Source organism: Plectrocnemia conspersa, unplaced genomic scaffold, assembly GCF_051122295.1.
Source record: "Plectrocnemia conspersa isolate PC_06_02 unplaced genomic scaffold, ASM5112229v1 ptg000014l, whole genome shotgun sequence".
Lineage (NCBI taxonomy): Eukaryota > Metazoa > Arthropoda > Insecta > Trichoptera > Polycentropodidae > Plectrocnemia > Plectrocnemia conspersa.
In genome coordinates, this window is record NW_028277178.1 from 25,468,425 (window position 1) to 25,483,521 (window position 15,097).

The 15,097-nt window shown below is 30.4% G+C and overlaps 2 protein-coding genes across 5 annotated transcripts; both read right to left on the reverse strand.

Moving 5' to 3' along the window:
* Positions 1–260: 260 nt before the first annotated feature.
* On the reverse strand, positions 261–7,794 carry LOC148226602 (kalirin-like). Of its 3 annotated transcripts, none has more exons than XM_088203574.1 (8): positions 6,966–7,794; positions 3,329–3,578; positions 3,115–3,201; positions 1,877–2,185; positions 1,673–1,804; positions 1,385–1,598; positions 1,239–1,322; positions 261–502 (listed from the first exon to the last, which is right to left on the reverse strand). In XM_088203574.1, the coding sequence occupies exons 1-8, from the start codon at positions 7,643–7,645 to the stop codon at positions 432–434; spliced, it is 1,827 nt and encodes a 608-aa protein (XP_088059700.1). In that variant the 5' UTR covers positions 7,646–7,794; the 3' UTR covers positions 261–431. The 3 variants fall into 3 exon arrangements, with proteins under 3 accessions (XP_088059700.1, XP_088059701.1, XP_088059699.1); XM_088203575.1 differs by having other exon boundaries at positions 1,204–1,322; XM_088203573.1 differs by lacking the exon at positions 261–502 and having other exon boundaries at positions 630–1,322.
* A 4,789-nt stretch (positions 7,795–12,583) lies between these two features.
* LOC148226603 (retinol-binding protein pinta-like) lies at positions 12,584–14,298 on the reverse strand. 2 transcript variants are annotated; one of them, XM_088204235.1, is made up of 7 exons: positions 14,192–14,298; positions 13,949–14,109; positions 13,724–13,883; positions 13,488–13,659; positions 13,229–13,429; positions 12,874–12,979; positions 12,584–12,799 (listed from the first exon to the last, which is right to left on the reverse strand). In XM_088204235.1, exons 2-7 carry the CDS (start codon positions 14,088–14,090, stop codon positions 12,648–12,650), a joined length of 933 nt encoding a protein of 310 aa, XP_088060361.1. In that variant the 5' UTR covers positions 14,091–14,109; positions 14,192–14,298; the 3' UTR covers positions 12,584–12,647. The 2 variants fall into 2 exon arrangements, with proteins under 2 accessions (XP_088060361.1, XP_088060362.1); XM_088204236.1 differs by having other exon boundaries at positions 13,949–14,103; positions 14,192–14,271.
* Positions 14,299–15,097: the final 799 nt, after the last annotated feature.

Genomic DNA, 15,097 nt, shown 5'->3' on the forward strand with positions numbered 1-15,097 from the left:
TTTTAATAAGTAAATTAATTATGCGAACCGTTATTATTAAATATTTATTTATATTTAATATTAAATTTAGAACCCAAGTTCAAAACCCATATTGGTTCTGAACTTAGATAATCGCAATATATTATTAAAAATATTTAGATGTCACTACTTATAGTTTATTTTAGAATCCTTATAAACTTTATAGGTAATCTTTAAATATTGATTAAATTTAATAATATGAATAAGATATTGATAACAACATTGAAATAATTAGTCACGTATTTTTATTACGTTTTATTTACACAACCACAAAAATAAATAAATATATTTAATGACTAACTAATGATATGTAATCGAGATCATTTTTGTATCACATTGAAATCAACTGCATTAATTGTACTCAAATGACTGCCGTAATCATCACAAAACGTTACACAAAAATCTTAGCATTTTTATATATACCACGTGGAACGAGTTTTTTCTTTTTTCTTTACCGGAGGAACATGTCCAAAGTATCCAATACCTGAAAATGATCAACATTCATAAATATCATCTTATCATACTTACTAAATAACGAATATATTCAACTGACGTTTAAGCAAGTTTGTTAAGCATTTAGTGGCATGCATATAGAAATAAAACTATATGTATTTTAAAATATTTTAATTAAAATAATACATAGTTTAAATACAGTACATGTTTGTTGTTAGTTTGAAATGTATACTATTAGTTATGACTCCTTATGAAAGATAATATGGCACATTATATATGGTCTTCTATACTAATGTATATGATGACATCATTTAAACGTACAAATGTATCATAATATTAACATTCTTAATATCAAATTCCAAATGGTAAACATTCTTGCGAAAACGTCAGCTAAAAACAATGAACTTATAAAATCAATAACCATCTTTGGTAAAAAATATTGCATGTCACATTTATAATACCATTATACAATCACAGTAAGCACAGAAATATTATTATGTATATTTTTTTAACAACCCAAAATACTTTTTAATACCACATATTTAATAAAAATACAACATGAATATTATTTAATATATCACAGATACCGAAGCGAAAATGAGATTTGGAATGTATTTGATGATTATTTTTTTGTTATAGATGAGTTTGATTTGTATAAATTTGTGGTGGTGTCCATAACACATTGCAATTTTGACCGACAAACCTAACCACATCGTTAGTAGTTTTATTAACCTTCTTTTTGCGTTGACTTTTTCTACTCAACGTACTTTTTTGACTCGCCCTCAAGCATTGATCAACTGGATTGATTGTTTTGGGCAACTGGTGGATAATTTTCAAAGGACGACTGTTTTCTAAAAACACAAAATCAAAGATTAATCTGAGTTTAATGATAAATAACATGTAAAAGACGTACGTCTAATACTCATAGCTTCCTTTAACAAGAGTGATCTTATATACTCGACCCATTTGTATACAATTCCTGAAGAAGCATGCAAAGCATAATTCTTGTTCATCATCTTCTCTGACCAAACGCAAAATTTTTCAGCATGCTCGTTTTCCGGTGGAGTTATACCGAGCTTTGATGTTTCTATGAAGTCATGGTAATGATAAATCTCTCCAAACCCAGACTGTAATAACAATATAAAGGAAAATTTTACTGACATGAATAAATTAAGATAATTTTAAAATATGTTTGGCTTACTTTTATTTCTACTTTGGTTAGTAGCAGAAGCTGTTCAAATAAGAAGCACCGCATAAGCCAAGTCTTTTTCGACTGTGAATCAGTTACTGTAAATTCGTCATGGTGTGATAAATTGCCAGTATAAAGGAATGCCTGAAAATAATTACATATAATATATATATACATAAAAAGATAGATAAAATAAATTGATATATGAAATATTACTGGAATATCATAGACGCTCTTCAAGATCATACAAGTGTCTGACATTTTTAAAATATTCTGTACAGAAATAATTGCTGTTTCAAGATTTGCTACGATGGATTCTTTAGGTTCATTTTCTGAGTCGTCGCTGTCCCAATAGATACTACTATTTTTACTATTAATAGAAGAGACTTCTTCTAAGTCTGATACAATCGTTTTGTAGCATTTTAAAAATTCTTCTAGGAACAAAATATACCTTGGCAGTCTTTGTACAGGAGTTAACATAAAACTTGATAAGTTTAAGCAACTCCCCAGTCTTTTCCGAATATCCTATATAAAAAATACGTTTTAGATAGATCAATTATGCACATATAAAATATAATTGTATATGTAAAACTCCAATGTAAAATAAATTAAAACAATCCTTAATATTAATCTTGCGCAAATGGTAAAGGAATAATTATAATTTTATCAATTTTCCAGTTTAAACTGTAATAATGTAAATACTATTTTCTAATAAGGCTAAATTTAATCATATCAATTGTGGTTTATGGTATATTTTCCTTGTAAGTCTTTAATACTAGTGATAATGTCCTTAATGTGTTCACAAATATGAAATGAAGATTATTTTCAAAACATCTAAATAATGGTTTTATAATATATTAGTATATTATTAAATTTGATTTTAGTACTATTAAATATGTTAAATCTCTATATAATTTAAAGAATAACTTTATAGAAAAAAAAACATAGGTTAGGCCAAACATTTTTTTAATAGACACTTATTGAAAATATTGCTAATTATATTATCTACTATAATATTTGCAAATATTTTGTGCTAATTTTCACTTAATTACATTACTTAATCATTGCATACTTTTTTGACCCTAAATAGTTTTTTTTATAAGTTGTTTAACTTGTTTTCCTACTCACATTATCATAAATATTTTAATATTATCTGGATCATATTTAAGGCCATATTATTTTTTTTATTTTCGAAAAAATAGTTTTTAATAATATATCAATTATATAAATAAATTCAGTGTTCTATGATTTTTCTTTTAAATTGATTTATAAATACTATGATAGTACTGATATTTACGTTCAACAATTTGTCGAAAAATATCATATAAACGCAACGTTGCATTCACTTAACTGTCGCCACTTAATGTTAGTTACAGTTATAATGTGCTTTAATTGGAGTTTTACTGTTCTCCTTACTATATGATATTACTTATACTTATAAATGTAGTACTCACCTCAAAAAATATCAAATTGTCATGGATAATCTTGTTGGAATTATTTTTGTTGCATAAATATGTAATGTACGCCTCGAATAATATTTCCTAATAACAATAAATACACAATCTTAATGAAATATTATACATTATATACTTATCACTTCAATGATATCATTTATAACGTATAAAACAATAGCATTGGTTAGTCGTTTGTCATCATGTATCAACTTACCGAATCGATAAAAATTCTCGCCAGCTTTCTCAGATTCTTGCTATGCTTTCTGAACTCGGGTAGTATTTTCGTCGAATGCAAGTAGTAAATATCTTCTATATTTGAAAATATATCACCTTTGAGAAGTTTAGAGCCGAATTTTCCTCTGTAGTTTTCTACTGGTCCAATATAATTGTCTACAATATGCTTCATACTATCCACGTACCTCTCCTCAGATTGTATCAATTCTTCGATTGAGTTTTTCAGTTTTCTGCGCGATAATCATATTCAATAGATTAGATTAACGAACTGTATCGCTTTTTAATTGAGGCGTTTAAGATATTAAGAATCGAATCACGTTCAATGAGCATCAAACTGGACGTTATTTTAGCAACGGGCTATATACGAACAATGATTAACCTTCACAGGTCAAATTTGAATATGTGAATTGATCATGGTTGCAATACACGTACAGAGGTATTCGAATCTCACGGATAAAATAGTATAAAAGCGACTTCAACGCATATTGTCATTCTTCCGATCATGAAATTTGTGACTAAGAATCGGTTATTAGATGTTCCAAAATAACACTAATACCAAGAATGTACACATTCATTAACCGCTGAAATAATATCATTTTAATAATACACTAAGCACAAATTGCTAGATATATTGACATGATAGGTTTAGCAAACATATATAATTGTATTGATATGTTATAAAGGGGCACTAATTAATTTAAGTACCATATTATCAATCTGATATGAAAATAATGATATAATATAATAAATAAAGTCTTGTAATACGTCTTATTTTATTCATATTTATTTATTTTAATTAAAACCAAATGCATCATGGTAGTCAAAAAAACTATACATATTATTATATAGTATATTAGAAAAAAGCATGACATATTCAAATTAAATGATACGAACAATACCAGCTCCTCGTAACTTATATTAAATATTTCAATGTACAATACCAGCATATTAAGGAGCTGAATGGTGACAGCTATAAGCGAGTTGGCTAGTGCGCGATGCGATACAAAAACAAATAATACCTGAATATAATAATAACTGATACATATAAACGTATCTGAAGAACTTTTTCGATTAAGAGGGAGTATTTGATTACTCGGAGGTTCCAAATTATAGATCCATATTCAAGAATGTTGCAAACTAAAGTTTAATATATGACACAAATAACTGACGGATTGACAAAATGAAATGGGTTTCTCATTTAAAGACATGTTTTACGTATATAGAACCCTCACTTGCTTTTAAAACTGATGTCTAAGTCTTATGTAAAAGTTTTTTAGACAGAACGAGATCATAAGAATATTTTTATTATTAGGTAGATCTGCAATATTGCATTATATGTCATTTACAGACACTTAAAGGCAGACAGTTGGCAGAAGCTCATCTCTTAATCCTTTAAGTGCTTAAATATTTTTTACAAAAAATCACGTAATTAGTAAATTATACAGTAAAAAAAAATTAAAGATTTAATTACGATTTTTTTTATATATTTATATTCATTCTATGCTGCATCTACAATTCAGGCGCATACGGTGAGATGCATTCTCTTTCGCTCGCTCGTGTGTTAAGTGGCGAGAGTGAGTGAGAAGAAGTGGGCGTGCGGAACGCATGTAACGCACGCCCTTATCTCTCACTCATCACGCGAGCGAGCAAAAGGGAATGTAGCTCACCGTACGCGCCTGATCTACATATACTCACCTTCAGAATTCAATCTTCAATTTTATTATTTACTGTATAATTGACTAATTACGTGACTTTTTATGGAATTATATTTAAAAATTCATTTAGTCATGGGTAAATCCATTTTTAATTGAGCATGGGATAAATCCGGGAATTATTCGGGAATTCCAAATTATGGAACATGATTTATGCTGCAAGCCAAAGTGTCATATCGTCAAAATGTAAAATGTACCTTATTTCAAAATTGAACATCGTGAAAAATATATTGCAGAGGTCATTTACGTATAGAGGGAACCTCCACTTGTTCTTGAAAGTTATTCTGAGATCTTTCTCTAGTCAAAATATTTTCACTGAGGTGGTTAAAATAAACTGATGGCGAATAAGATCGAGAAAATGCCACAATATTGCACTTTCCGACACAAAAAGGCAGACGGATGGAAGTCTATCACCACAGAGAATCAAAATTACTCTGAAGAAAGGAGTCCACAACAGATCGAATGCATTTAAACAATTTTAAATCATCCGAATACAGAAGTGAACTTGAAGTGCCGTATTTATGTCATTAGTTAATAGCACGAAGAACAGAGGGCGCAAGTTGGACCCATTGGAGGGATGAAATCTTTTTTCAAAAATCGACTGCAATAAATATCAAACTGTCTACGATTCAAAAAATTCGTTTGCCTTTATTTTAAGAGCGTTGGGGTACGAGCTCTCGAAGAAAGTTGTATGTCGCTTAGTATTTAATCAAAGTACTGAAGGACGCTGTGGACTAATTTCGAAGCATTTTGGACTCTGGAACGTTTTTGAGAATCATGATCGCGTCCTCTTTTGATATGCGCTAGAGCCAGGACGTCCGCACTAGCCGACTTATGACTGTCACCATCCGGCTCCTTAATACGCTGGCATTACACATCAATATATGCCAGCAACGAGGCACTGATCCAGTTCGTATCATTTAATTTTAATTCTTCATGATTTTTTATTTACTTTCTTACTTGTATTATATATTTTTTATTTATTATAAGTATACTATCTATTGTTTTTTACTCATTATGACGCATTGGAGTACCCTGTTAGGGGACTATGGTCCTAATTTAATTTAAATAAATAATATATCTAAAGTTTAATTTACTTTCGTGCCACAGTGTTAAAATTGAACATTAATAATTTATAGCTACAGAAAGTCTATAGAAAAAGTACTACAATTATATATCGCTTTTAACATTTTTATTTTACCCTACACCGATGGATACATGTGTTTAAAATAAATAGTAAAAAAGTTGTTCAACATGTGCTTTATCTCATATATAAATAAAAATACGCAACAAATATTTCCATATCTAAAGCACTTGCTCGACTTTTTGATAACTCAAGTGTAACAGCCTAACGTTTTTATACTACATAAAAAATAAATTGTCCACAGCAATTTGCTGTAAAAATAATGAATTCTTTGTCTTCTCAACAATTTCCCATGGGAAAATTTCACGCGAAATACAAATAGCTATTTAATAAGCTCGAGTGAGAGATCGTCAATCAATTTTAACTTTAAAAATATATTTATAGTATTTATAAATTGCATATTTTTATTCGAAGCGAAATAGATAATTACATATATTTTTTTAAAGAAGTATTATAATGTTACCTACAATATTTCCGGTAGATTAACTTTAATTTGACCATCCAAATTTGCATAAATAAATTGTAACGGAAATCTATATAATAAAAAAAATACCGCTAAATAAAATCGATGCTAATAATAATATATGCCATATCTAATTAAACTGGTAGAATGCATGTTAAAAAAATGCAAGCTAGCATCCATAACCTGTTTTTAAATGTCGTCTTATGTGTATTGCAACCATTTACCCCGCTTTTTACTACATAGCTTACACAAATAATTTGCGTTTCACCAACCAAGCCACTACTTCCTTTGCACTTACCTCCCATACTTCTTCTTATCGGATTCCTCGACATCCTGTATGACTTTGTTGACCGCACTGGGACAGTCCACTTTGTTTTCACCTTCATAACCCAATTCGGAATCGGTTATTCCATTTGTGCGTTCACTACTTAAACTGACGTCTTTTAATGATTCGCATATGATTTCGAAACTACCAGAATCATTCGAATCCGAATGGTATCCAGCAGATGATTTTTTACTGGCTTTGCTGAACCTTTTCCTGTGTTCCTCTAATTTGGATGGATCGATCACTGGCTTCTTCTTGAGCGGAGGCTTGCTAGGATAGCAAAAATTAGGTTTTTCTTCAGTAGGCGTTTCAAAATTCGACGATTGACCCACAGACGATTTAGACAAGACTGAGCTTATCGAACTATTAGATGAATGCAGGCGTAGAGATCTGTATAATTTTGGCGATAGTTTTTCTTTGAGTTGCTTTACTTTATTTCTGTTGTGCGGTAGTGTAACTGTTGAATCACCAGAGCATTTTTCATAGTTGGAATTGTTCTCAAGCCTTTGGAATATCTTATAGAGTTGTCCGCCTTTAGACGGTTCCTCAGTTTTCTTCGGATTGTGATCGTTTTGTATTATTGTTCGCTTCTGGACTATGAGCGTTAGCTCTCCGTCTCCTTCGCGCATAACTGCCGGTTTAGTCATCATCATCACCAGGTCATTCGAGGTTATTTATCCAAACAACCGGGACTATAACCAAAGAGTCACTTTAGCACAGAGTTCTAAACACATAGTCGCACATTTAAATACCGCACAAAACTGACGAACGACGTTGACGATACGATATCTTATCGCGAACTGACTGCGCAAACATAACCTCGCTGAGGCTGTTGTAACAGTGAGAGAATAAATTATACGTACACTTGCTATGACGCGAGCGGCAAACAGGGCTGCCAAAGCGAATTAATTGTATTGTGTTTTTATTGAATGGAATGAAACTGTGCCAAATACGTCAACGTGTTATGCAATGACGAAACTTAGACACGGAATGGTACGAAACGACTTTCACGTGATCAGAAATTATATTTGCGCATTTATTTTTATGTACGAGCAGGGTCTTCGTTTTTACTATAATGTAAATAAAATTAACAGTGCTAAGTAAATGATAGACAGATGTGTAATTCGGTTTAAAAAGTATTCATCTAATCCTATTTTAACTGAAAATTTTCTTTGAAAATAATATTGTTGTATTTCAGACAGACTGTAATTACCTTTCTCAGTTTCTTTCAAAAACCATAACCAAATATATTTTGAGTACATTTCAAATACAATATGGTAATAATATAATAAATAACAGTCATATTGATATTCAAATATATATATACTATTTTGAAGCAAAGATATTTTTACGTTATAACTGTTATTTAATCCTAAAAACATTAGGACTAGTGTTTATTTTTTACTTTCACTAAACATATATTTTTCCTGTAGGGAAACCTACATTAAACAAAAGTGCTTTATAAATAAGCCCTCCAGAGAAATCGCGTTTTGGAAAGAGTTTGAGGAAGTAAATAATGAGCATTACTAAACCTTCGAAAGCCACATTATTGACAATTTTTTTATTTCAAATCTGATCATCATGACTTGACAGGTTTCCCAAATGTGTCATGATATCTGTGGCGACCACGCACAGATGCCAACGTTCGTAAGGATCTTATCCTCAAAACTTGCGTTAATTCACTATAACCAAAATGATCATCCATCAACAAGGAAACAAGACAGTAGCGTAAAGGATGGACTACACACAAAATCCCTCGTCACGACCAGAATAAATCCCATAAATAACATGAGTTTTGTTCTTACTGTGTTTTTTTTTTAACGCGTTTATTTCAGAAATATTCATGGGTACAATAGTATACAGACATGTTAAATACACAATACTGGTTTATAACCATTTCCATTGTTTACAATTAAAAAATTAAAAAATAATAATAATAAGTTATCCCTAAGTGTAATAAAGTAAAGATTTAAGGAAAAACACATAAAACCTTTTACAAAAAAAAAAAAAAAAATTTTAAAATATACATACATTTATAAAATATAACACATACATAATTAAAAATACAATAAATCAGTGAACTAAAGCTGTTATTGTTTGCATTTGAATGTCCTAGATCAAGATGTGCTTTGGCATTTTGTGTACATATTTAAATTTAAGTCCTTTTTTGTCGTAGTTACCGATACTGGATATTAGTGGGTTAGTATGTTCTCGCGAAATGTTTTTATAATATTTATCCGTGTGATAATAGCAATGTTCTTTTATTGTTGGAATTCTATATTTTTTATGTAACTTTTTAAGATTCGTATAAAATGGGGAATTTTTACTGTGTAATATTCTACGTCATTGAGAGAATATTTCTTTGCTGCGAAACGGTCACGGATATAACAAATCACTGGATCCACAAAATCCTCGTTGCAATGCAACCTTGTTCAATGCCCATCAAGCGAATGTCGCTTTTTAAAGACGTTTTCATATTTCGCCGTTCTAAGAAGCAACTGCAGCAATTGGATGGATTATAACTGCATAATTGTAAGTGATCAGCGAGCTTTGCAGCCCTGGATACTTAAGCTTGGACTCCGATGAGTAAAAGTCAGTCACAAGCAACCACCTAAAGACTTGAGCATACGCCCGCCGCCCTCTGACACACATCCCACCGCCAGCTTCTCCATCACCGCTCGGAGAATATACTGTCGCTGCCACACCAATCAGAACTCTGAGAATCGTCCACTCACATCATCCCTCTGCCAGCTTCTCCACCACCGCTCGAAGAAAACCTCCCGCCATTTATCGTCTGTCAATGTAAATAATGTAATCAAACTCTAACTAGATTGTACCAAGCATCTTACTGGCTACGAAATCACACCCCTAGGGTTCTAAAACTTTAAATAGCCATTATACAAACAATAAATATCCCATTAAATATTAAAAAATATAAATATGGGACTCTTTAGGACACTCGCTGAGCATTGACGGATTGTCGACACCACCCTAAGTGCTTCACGCTTCGCTGAGAATCCAATGCAATATATTTCAACGCTTGTAGCAAACACGCGCTAAAATACAAATACGGATACGACACGTACTTATATTTTCTTTTTGAATTCTTTTTTACCACAAAGAGTACTTTGCTGGGATTCCGGACAATGGAGCCATATCTGAGGACGCTACGAACTTGCGTATCATACAGAATGAAAATCCGCAATAAATTGATAAAAGTACACGCGCTCCGCATAATAAAATCCAGCATCTTCGACGCTTTATCGCAAATTATGGCAATGCATATACAAAACCCCCATCTCCGCACGAACGCCACTCAAAGTCATCAGAAGTATTTCTATCTAAAACAGCTCCACCTAAACAATAGAAGAATTTCACTGTGCAAGGGGATATGGAAAATACAACAACATGACACTTAGCGATATTGAATGGTAATGGTAGTATTAGTGTAGTTAATATGATATGTGAACTTCTAGAGATGTGTATAGCATTACCTACAACCGAAGAAGCTAAGGCAAACGTGGCAAAAATATGCTAATTATGCAGTAGCCACGATATTACCAAAAAATTGATACCATATTCAGATAGTGAAATGATTAAAGAATGCCAGGAAAGCGTAGTTGAAAAAAGGATTTTTAAAAAATCTCGTCAAACTATTGCTAGGCGTGTAGCCTTTATCATTTGAGTCAGATTTGGAGAACACTTTGAAAAAGATAACCCATTACCATGACAAGATAAACGTTTTCACTATAATTTTTAATATTTAATATATACTGCTGATGTCAGATCATTTATACTTTTGATTCCAGACTCCTGGCTTAGCCATTTGCATCGCTTGCATACACATTTTGAGGTCGTTAAAGGAAGGAGTAGATAACAATTGCGGTTTTTACGCTGGAAATATGCATTGTTTATTGCATTGCTTATGCACAAAATGGTTATTTTTATGGTCATTACTAGCTGTTAACAGGCGTGTTACCAATGTGTCTGTTCAGTTACGCAATTGTGGTATTGAGTATTCTCTTATTAGACCTTTTGTCAAAACGCTTTGCTATTTCCTTTTTATAAATTCGATTTTTTTGTTTGAATATCCATTTCTAACAAAAGCTAGTTGCTTTTTTTTAATTTATGATTTATAATTTTAACATTTATAAAATATTTTTAATTTTAACTTGCGATATTACATGAATCTATGCACTTTTTACATAACCATGGCTTTAGATTATAATGACGCATGCGTAAAATCGTATCAATTGGTTATTTTATCATATTTATCTTTGATTATGGCGTATCAGATACATATGTACAACAGATCAGGCATTCCTTATGCGTGATCTGTTGAACTGAAATTATAATCTCACATAAACGTCACCTTAGTTATATCTTACAATATCTGGCGTTTAATTGTTATGCTATAAACATTTCTAATGAGTATTACTAGACTTTAAAAAACTATAAACACTATTCACTATAACCACTTGTCACCAACAAAAATGTATTGTACCAATCGAAATGCGAGTTGGAACATCAACATTATTTCATTCAACATATAATTATTCTTATTTATTTGCGTAAAAATATCGCATTAGATTTATTTACAAAAATGTTTTTTTTGTGCATAATTTTATTATCAATGTGTTGTTATACTAAAATATAAATTAAAATTCTTAATTTATTCGCTCAACCCTATCAATGTTTATACAGCTGTATGTCATATCGAAAACTATACACTGCACACCACATTAACAGTATTAAAATATTTATTTTTGAATAACTATTTATCTGCAAATTCACAGCTGTTAAATTTATTAAATATAAATGAAAAAATACTAATATAATAAATGTTTATAATGTGTATATTTTATTATTTGCTTATTTTAAGTGTTCAACCCTGACAGTCTTCTCGTACAGAATAACCATGAGAGACGCCAGAACGAATTTCGATGAAAAAAAACGCTCTGTAATGAATTCAACAAAACGCAATACGTTTAAAATACAATACGAAATCATTCAAATAAGTATCGACATGTAAATATTACTTATTTACGTTCTATTTAAATAAAAGGAAAATGGTATAGTAATTTAAAAACAGTATATACGTACGTAAATTACTATTCATGACTCATATTCGTGCTGATTAACAGTTTGTGGAAATAAACTTTAACAAAGCAAATAATACAACTATAATATTTAATTTAATACTGCAAATATATTTTTAGTAATGGTTTTATGTAACTATGCATCGTATCAAAAATCTATGTAATCATTATTGATAGATTAGTTTAGATAACATATGTAGCAAACAAAGTGAAACTCGTTTTTTATTAGTTTAAATAAACATATTATATTTAGATTTCTTTATTTAATAAACCAAATCAAATTCTTCATGACCATGAATTAATCATATTAAATTTTGATTACATTTCATTGACGCATTCACGATAAAATAGTAGTTGAACTAATTTTCCACATATTTAATTTCCGTTATTCATAAGCCGTGTTTATTTTTAAGGACAAGTTAAAAATAAAAGTGCTATAAAATATATTAATAGATTTTTTTAATGGAATTGGAATTAAAAAAAAATACTTCGTCCCCAACATAAATAGTTTTATTCAACTACATTTACCTAATGCTTGTTACAATAATATTATACATTAATCTAAATCTAATTTTCTAAAAGAGCCTGCAATGCCAAACATCTCTTCAGCAGTGTTTGGTTTTCCTGGTCGTAACTTTTCATTTGATTTATAATTGCCCTCTTCAATATACCAGTCTTGGTAACTTTCGACTTTTCTCTTCCAGTGGTCTTGATTTCAAGAGCAAAAAAATTAATTCGCTTTCTAATATTTTTTACGCGACCACAAATATTTTAATACATACCTATTAACTCCTGAATAGTATTGCCATCTCCACCATACTCTTTTGGTAATAATTTATTTGGAATATGTTCTTGCAAAGATTTCATATCTACATTATGAACGTGAATCTGAAAAATATTATCGATTTATTAAAAACGACATCTATCACATTTAGCAGAAATCAAAATAAATATATAAAAAAAATATAGCATTCGCTCTGTAATATGTTTACGTAATATAAGGCCTTGTTCTAGCCCTGCCATTGCCTATAATGTAATACAATTATATTTTTTTCTAGTGAATTATTAACATTGATAAATCACTTCAACAGTAAAGATTACTCAACTGCCTTAATATCCATATTATTATGCACTCACCCGTTTTTTTAATTTATCACTAAAAAAACCTCTGAATAATGTGAATGCAGCTTCAAAACCAATAGGTGGGTTTATTAAATGAAATCCCTTCTGTCTGGTGGGATGTATTTTTTGTCCAATAGTAGAAATCTTTTTAGCCAAACTTGTAGTTGCTTGTGGTAGTAATTCCATTGTTACACCTTTCAAATCCAAAAGTAATAGCTGAAATATTTTATTGGTCGTCAATATGTGATTTATTATTAATTTTGTAATTATTTACCTGACCACTGACACCATAATGATCATCTTCTTGTAACATTATATCAGAAATCATTGAGGACACTTTAAAAACATCGATCAAAGAATATTTAGAAGGATTGAACGCTCCCAAACGGACCATAAAAACTCTTGTATCGGTTGCGTTTTGAACATCCAAAAACGGAAGGGTTACACTAAAAAAAAGAACAACAATGAAAAAATAATTATAAATAAAAAATAAAAATCATAAATTTTTACCCCAATTTTAAAATATCTTGTGTTACTTTATCGCTCGGATCTTTATTTAATAATATCTCTGGTGCTAAGTTTTTCATCGTATAAAACATGTCCAACTTTTCTTTGCATCTTTCTACACTGAATTTAGTTCCTCTCAAGTGTGCTAATATTGTTTGATCAACTGTACATACATAAAAATATAATATTAACAATATATAATTAATATAAATTAAATGTTGTATTTACGTATTTTAATATGAGCCAAATGAGGTTGCATTTTCATCCATGCTCTAACGGTTTCTATATCCGAAGGAATTCTTTTAGGATCTTCGTTTAGTTCTTGAAATGCTTTTAAAGCCAATTCCTTTGAAAGTTCTCGAATTGCCATTGCGCTGACGTTCCTAAAACTTACATTAGATATCGTGTTATCATGTTATTAATTATTAAGCGTTCTCAAATAACATGAATTTTACGTAATAATTTACTAACCTGTTGTGGCTTACTAACCTGTTGTGGAGGCTGAGCCCACATGTATGAAACTAAACGTGTAGCGTTCGAAGTGCAAGTTTTGAGTGAGGTATATTTTTTTTACATAATGAACAAAGATTAAATAAATTACCAGTTATTTGAATGATTGAAAGTTTTTTTTCATGTTTTATTTAAATTTTTCAGCGGTTTACAACTTAATAATATTTTTAAATATGTAGCTTAGATTAAGATAAGTCCGTAAAGAGTAAAATTGTCACTATCGTGTACTTTATATTTAGATAATAAAAAAACAGAATAACGATAAGATCTATAATATCCAATTTAATATATTTTTAATCTTAGATATGAAGTTTAAACTTGTTGACATTGTAATTAGTTATAATATAATCAGATTATTTGCTACGTATGTGTGCTAAACTTAATTACACTATGCAGCAATTTTGCAACTAAAAAGATAAGATAGCTCGATATATGTTGTCTGACGACGACGACGAGCGGTACGTATGCAGCATGTAGATTATTTATCAAGGTTCAAGAACGCATATGTGCGAGAAATATTTTTGATAGATATGAATACATCTACCAGTTAATTTTGTTATCATTAAATATCTGAGAAACGATTAATAGCAAAATTTCTGGAGTCACTGTAGAAGTGGTCGATTGACAATCAATTTCCTTTCAGCATCGTCAGGTGTCACGTTGTCACATTTTCCAGATTCGGAATTCTTTTACAGATTAGGTAAATGCATTTTAAGCAGAAATACTTTTTTTGATGATCCTCGGCTTCGTTACGTAAAACCCGTGTCACTTCAATAATTTATTGGCGGTTCGCATTACGTACGATACGCTAGTTCATAGCGTCTGGAATCGCAGCAAAATAATCCTAGTGGTTAGAGAGGATTCAAA

Excerpts from the sequence above, each read along its gene's own strand:
- LOC148226603 (XM_088204235.1), bottom strand. The coding sequence starts at position 14,090 with ATGGCAATTCGAGAACTTTCAAAGGAATTGGCTTTAAAAGCATTTCAA. Across the intron at positions 13,884-13,948 it reads TTTGGCTCATATTAAAATAC|TTGATCAAACAATATTAGCA; the intron begins GTAAATACAACA and ends ATGTATGTACAG. Across the intron at positions 13,660-13,723 it reads CAAGATATTTTAAAATTGGG|TGTAACCCTTCCGTTTTTGG; the intron begins GTAAAAATTTAT and ends TCTTTTTTTTAG.
- LOC148226602 (XM_088203573.1), bottom strand. The coding sequence starts at position 7,645 with ATGATGATGACTAAACCGGCAGTTATGCGCGAAGGAGACGGAGAGCTA. Across the intron at positions 3,579-6,965 it reads GATAAGAAGAAGTATGGGAG|AAAACTGAAAAACTCAATCG; the intron begins GTAAGTGCAAAG and ends ATTATCGCGCAG. Across the intron at positions 1,323-1,384 it reads GGAAGCTATGAGTATTAGAC|AAAACAGTCGTCCTTTGAAA; the intron begins GTACGTCTTTTA and ends TTGTGTTTTTAG.